The sequence below is a fragment of the Suricata suricatta genome, chromosome 12 (assembly GCF_006229205.1).
Source record: "Suricata suricatta isolate VVHF042 chromosome 12, meerkat_22Aug2017_6uvM2_HiC, whole genome shotgun sequence".
Lineage (NCBI taxonomy): Eukaryota > Metazoa > Chordata > Mammalia > Carnivora > Herpestidae > Suricata > Suricata suricatta.
In genome coordinates this window covers 4,800,045-4,806,544 of record NC_043711.1, presented here as the reverse complement: position 1 = coordinate 4,806,544, position 6,500 = coordinate 4,800,045, and the positions used below count along the sequence as shown (strand labels likewise).

Below are 6,500 nucleotides of genomic sequence, written 5' to 3'. Positions count from 1 at the left end.
CCAAGGATGGATAATGGAGTCCCAGAAGTGGGTGGACTCCCAGGGTGGGAGAGAGAATAATGTTGATACTTTTGGCATGAATTTCATATGAAGAGTATGCTACACACAGGAGGAACCCAATGAATATTTGTTGAGCAAAGAGATCAAGGAGTACATTAAGCTACCTGAAAATTATAGTTTTTACTTAGAGAAGTTGTACCTCACATATGCTTTATCCAGGACCAGGAAATTTTATATTAGATTTTTGTATGGGTTTTTTCATTCCCAATCAGAAAGAAAAGTAGTCCTGTAGGAAAAATCTGTGGATACTACATATTCTAAAACCTTCTTACCTGGTATCCTGAATGGTAGAAACTTCTTTATTGAGGGAGGAAAGTTTACTTCTCAAAATCCACAGAATTTGAAAGTAGAACACCAAGTTTATCTGTGAACACAGAACTAAAAGTTGACTTGGAATTTTCTCTGGAGTCCATGGAATGCAACCCAATTTGAGTTGGACCTAAGAATCTTTTCCCAAAAGATACAGGCCTCATCAGATGCTCTGGTCTTTTATATACCACATGGTATATATATATATATGAACCTGTGGCACTTGGTGCTTAATTAGGGGACTATATAATTTATCATTCAAATCAAGACACCTAGAAAGTGAAAGGGTGCTATTGATATCTATGCCAGGACAATGATGAGATCTGGAAGTTGCTGACAAACAGGAAAACATGTCACTCTACACAGAGTAGATATTTGCTAAATATTTAAAATTTTTAATGTTTATTTATTTTTTTGAGAGCCCAAGAGAGACATAATGTGAGCAGGGGAGGGGCAGCGAGAGAGGAGACAAAGAATCTGAAGCAGGCTCCAGGCTTTGAGCTGTCAGCATAGAACCCAATGTAGGGCTCGAACCCACAAACCATGAGATCATGACCTGAGCTGAAGTCGGACGCTTAACCGACTGACCAACCCAGGTGTCCTTCTAAATAGTTGTTGAATGATCAAATGTGGGGTTTTTAGAAGAGTCTCCATCAGAGGGCATATTACATCAAAGTAACAAGTGAACCAGGAGGGAGCCTGGGAAAGGGACATGAAAACAGTGTTTTCAGGAAGAGGGGTAAATCACATTAGACTGTATTTTCCTTATCTTCATCTCACTTCTGCTTTAACAGAAAGAAACACACTATGCTTGGCAAACCCAGGGCAGGCACACCAATAAATAACTATCACTGGTCACCCACCAAGATAATGACTGCCACTGGTCCCATGAAACTCCAGATGAATTCCTTATCATGCTTGAGCCAGCAGCTGTTGAGAGAAAGGTATGCATTAGTTGCCTATTTCTCAGTAGGCAAAGGTCTTGAATTCAGACTCCTATAGCAAGGTCCAACCAGCGCCAGGAATCATGTAGTTCAGAGCCTGGACTTTAGATGGTATCAGACATAGGTCCTCATATGACATAAGCCATGGGCTCTCAGAATCAATTTCCCCAAGAGTAAAGTGGGGGCAAACAGAAGTATTAAAAAGATTAAATAATTACTGTGGCTATATGCCAAGTCTTGAAGTCATGTAGGGTCAGTTTTATGACTTTGTTCTCCTTCAAAATTGTGTTAGCTAATTAGGGTCTTTTGCTTCTCTGTGTAAACATTAGAATCATTTTATCAATATCTACAAAATAATTTTCTGAGATTGTGATTGAGAATGCATTGAATCTAAAGATCAAGTTGGGAAGAAATGACTGACTGACACTTGACAATACTGAGTCTTCCTATCCATGAACATGGACTATCTCTCCATTTGTTTGAAACCTATTTCTTTCATCAGACTTTTGCAGTTTTCCTAATATAGATCTTGTAGGAAAGATTAAGTGAAATAATGTGCATACAGTTTTTGAGTATAGTTCCTGGCAAAGAGGTAAGTCTCAATAAACAGTACCCTAATATTATCAATTGCTATAAGAAAGAGAGTAAAAATAGTAATTTAGCTACAGCAAGAAAAACTACTAACACAAAATAAATTTGTTCCATATACCAAGTACTCTCTTGCCCAAATACTCCTTATTATGTCACGGCTTGTGTTGGCAAAGTTAGCATAATTTATTCTGACCAGAAACCTCACAGCATAAAATTGATAAATGTAACAAGCAATTGCCAACACGCAGTGAGGAGAAAAGCCCCCACACTTAAGTTCTATTCGAACGATGGCAAATCCAGTCCATCCCATATTTTTATAAATAAAGTTTTATTGAAACACAGCCACACTCATCCATTAACATATTGTCTATGACTTGGCTACTCTCCCACCACAAGGACAACACTGGGTAATCACCACAAAGACCATATGACCCGTAGAGACAAAAACAGTTACGATTTGGCCTTTTATAGAAAGTTTGCCAACCCCTGATCTACCCTGCCATGCATCTCCAGAATCATTCTGGCAGGACATATGGTTCAAGTTGGAGATGGGGCACATTTTTTTCTTCAAGAGGGACACCTTCATACACGATGCTTTAGCACATGCATACCTACTTTATAGCCTAAGTCCCACTGCCAAAATACTAGCTTCTTCAACTAACTTTGCAGACTTCGTTAGGCAGCAAAACATGGCTAAAAATGCTGCCCTGGGAATTCTGAACTTATTCTCTTTTTAGCTGTGACCTTGAGAATGTTTCTTAGATGAATGAAGCACCAGGCGTCCTGTGTATGAGGTAATGAACAGTGCTGATTCCACAGTATCATGGGGAGAATAAGAAAATACTGCAGAACAGGACCCTAGACTTACTGCTATTGTTGTTACCCTTTACACTTGGGGATTAACCTCAACCTATTCAACCTATTCTTTCAGAATCCTATAGAACATAGAGGCCACAGGTGGGTTTTATGTTCCCAAATTTCCAGAATGTGCTTTTTTCTCCCTAATTTCCTAAACTGAATTCAAAATTTTACATGTAAGTACATTTGTCTGAAAGGCACATTTCCCTATATGGGGAAACAGGCCCTAAATTTTACCAAAATTCTTAAAAGAATCAAACCCCAAAGATGCTGAGAACCATTGCTCTAGGAATTTCTAAGAGAAAATAGAATTTTGGCTCAAAAAAAAAAAAAAAGGACTGGTTTGAAGTGCAAATGCACTGACATGTGTTTTGGTTTCAGATCTTGTATCAGCCATGGACCACTTCCAACCTAAAGGCACATGTCATTCTTACCGATCGTATGTTCCATAATTTTGGGGTCCTACTATTGCAGACACAGCCACAATCAGAGCAGGAACTCCATAGCCTAAAGGGTACAGGAACCTCTTCTTGAATTTGCCTGCACTGGTGTAATTGGCCACCTTGAGATTCCTAACGGTGAGGAAGAGATGCAGCCCTTCCAGGAGCATCCAGGTGAAGGAGGCCAGGTAGAGGTAGTGCAGCATCCCAGCGATGACGGAGCACAGCACCTGCAGGGGAGACAAGGGTCAGGAGTGTGGTCTCAACCTGATCATTTCCTGGATGTTGACCTGCATTTTCTTTTTCTTATGTTTATTTACTTTTAAGAGAGAGAGAGAGAGAGAGAGAGAGAGAGAGAGAGAGCGAGCGAGCGCGAGAGCGAGAGCGAGCATGAGCAGAGAGAGAGGGAGATACAGAATCCAAAGCAGGCTCCGAGCACAGAGCCTGATGTGGGCTTGAACCCACAAACTGTGAGATCATAACACAAGCCCAAGTTGGAAGCTTAACTGACTGAGCCACTCAGGTGCCCCCTGCAATTTCAATTCTAACACCTGTGACATTTTGCCTGAGGGCAACACATTTTGGGGGAGCTCTCTCGCACCCCATGCTTACCCCATGGGTGGGGCAGGCCAGAGGTGCTGAGGAATATATACCCCACGAAGTCCTCAGATCCATGAGAGATGAGAGTTGTAGATGAATATTCCAGGGCCCTTATCCTTTGGGTAGGTGAGACGCTTAATTTTTTTGTCTACTTGACTGAGCTAAGGAAAATGCCCAGGTAACTGGTAAAACATCATTCCTGGGTGTGTCTGTGAGGGTGTTTCAGGTAGATATTACCATTCAAATCCGTAAACTGAGCAAAGAAGATCACCCTTACCAATGAGGGTGGGCATAATTCAATAGAGAGAGGACCTAAATTACAGTTTTATGGAGGAAGAAGAGAATTTGCTCCATCTATTTGGTCTGGGACATCCTTCTCCAGCCATGAGACATTGGTGGTAATGGTTCCAATAAACAAAACAGACTATTTTTAGAAACAGACTTTTTTTTTTTTTTTTTTTTTTAGCAAAAACAGAAGGTAGGTCAGCCTCAGCCTCATCCTTTGCCAACCTCTTCCCCATTTTCTGATGAGGAAACTAAAGCCCAAAGAGGTTAAAATCTCACCCAAGATCATACAGCTAGTAAAAAATAAAAAGGGATTTGAAACCCACACCACGTGGGGTGCCAGGGTGGCTCAGTCGGTTGAGCGTCCGGCTTCGGCTCAGGTCATGATCTCACAGTGGTTCGTGGGTTCAAGCCCCACGTCGGGCTCTGTGCTGACAGCCAGCTCAGAGCCTGGAGCCTGCTTCCGATTCTGTGTCTCCCTCTCTCTCTGACCCTCCCCTGCTCACACTGTCTCTGTCTCTCAAAAATAAATAAAAAACATAAAAGCATAAAAAAATAAAAGGAAACCCACACCATCTTTAAAGACTATACTTACTCTTAACTGTAAAAATATACTGCCTCCCAGGGAAGGAGGTTATTAGTGCTTTCATAACCTTCTAGCTGTGAGATCATAGTCTTTTAGGGTTAAAAGGAGCTTTGGAAAACATTTAGCTCCAATTCTTCCTGGATATGATGATGAACAGAATTGTGATGAAGATAAAAGGCAATGGTAGCAAAGCCACTGTCCACCCAAAATTCAAGACTTCCTCCACCCCTGATTCCAGACTATAGACTTGTCATTGGGATGGGGCTTCCTAGCCAGAAACTACATTTCCCAGCACCCCTTTATAGTGAGGTGTGACCACATCACTAATTTCTAGCCAATAAGATGTGAAGGGAGGTGATGTGCGTCATTTTCCAAGATGACCCATATAAAGTTCCCTCATGGGACTCTGTCTTGTTCTTTTCTCTTTCCTTTTGGTTAAGATGGAAAGGACTCTTGGATGACCTTGAAAGCTGTGTATGGAAGATAAACAAGGCTCTATCAGGCTGAGGTTGGAGGATAGACACCCTTCAAAATTGTTTGCTCATCCCCTACAGATACGTAATGGTGAAATTAACCACTCTAGGGCTAAACCACCAACATTTTTGAGTTTGTTACCTTGGTTAATGCCATCAGTCTGACTCTCAGTCAGCTTGCCAAATGGCTTCTCGGAAAGCACCAGTCTTATTCAGAGTTACAGATGAGGAGAGTTAAAATGGAAATTTACTTTTTCCCCTAACACCATCACTCCTAGCTCTTGCCTCTCTCCTCATCCTTCCTCAAGACAAGATGGCTAGATTTGATTATGACAACAGACAAAACAGCACCTACCTCAGGCTCAGTTTGATCAATCCCTGTAAGGAAGAGCAGGTGGGCCAGGAAGAGGCAAATGGAAAGCTGCAGGTGAAGAAAGGTGCTGGTGTTCTGGATGGGTCGGCACAGGAGGAAGGTGAGGGCTGCCAGGAGGAGGCATAGCAGAGAGAGGCTCAGCCCCACATAGGTGATCATAGTCAGCACAGGATCCACCTATGAGCCAAAGTAAAGAATTCGTTATAGTTTCCAGCTCTGTGGTCATGTGCCTGATGGAGAGTCAGATGGGCATCCCAGTTTAGTCCCTCCAACAACTGACTTAACCTGAGAGCTGATATTCCCAACTTCCAAATGGTGCACTAATGGCATTTTGCACAAAAGGTTATTGAAAAACCAAAACGACCAGCCTGGTGCTGTTGAATAGAAGTATATAAGCCACATGTGGAATTTAAAATTTTTTATCCCTTGGGTAAATCCCTAGCAGTGCTATTTCTGGGTCATAAGCTAGGGATTTACCCAAGGGATACAGAAGTGCTGATGCATAGGAGCATATGTACCCCAATGTTCATAGCGGCACTGTCAACAATAGCCAAATCATGGAAACAGCCTAAATGTCCATCACCTGATGAGTGGATCAAGAAGATGTGGTGTATATATATACACAAGAGTATTACATGGCAATGAGAAAGAATGAAATATGGTCATTTGTAGCAAAGTGGATGGACCTCGAGGGTGTCATGCTAAGCGAAATAAGTCAGGCAGAGAAGAGTAGACACCATATGATCGCATTCATAGGTCTAACAGGAGAACAGGAGAAACCTAATGGAGGACCAGAGGGAGGGGAAGAGGGAAAGAGAGTTGGGGAGAGAGAGGGATGCAAAACCTGAGAGACTATTGAATACTGAAAATGAACTAAGGGTTGAAGTGGAAGGGAGGGGGGGAAAAGAGGTGGTGGTGATGGAGGAGGGCACTTGTGGGGAAGAGCACTGGCTGTTGTATGGAAACCAATTTGACAATAAA

General features: G+C 42.1%; 1 protein-coding gene across 1 annotated transcript in view; it reads right to left on the bottom strand.

Annotated features, from left to right (window-relative positions):
* Positions 1-328: 328 nt before the first annotated feature.
* LOC115273444 (putative adhesion G protein-coupled receptor E4P) overlaps positions 329-6,500 on the bottom strand; it is a 39,966-nt gene continuing 33,794 nt past the window's right edge. The window contains exons 11-14 of the mRNA XM_029916487.1: positions 5,502-5,696; positions 3,197-3,432; positions 1,233-1,299; positions 329-424 (exon numbers count right to left, since the gene is read on the bottom strand). Coding sequence (XP_029772347.1) covers positions 329-424; positions 1,233-1,299; positions 3,197-3,432; positions 5,502-5,696 — 594 coding nt within the window. The remainder of the gene's footprint in view (positions 425-1,232; positions 1,300-3,196; positions 3,433-5,501; positions 5,697-6,500) is intronic.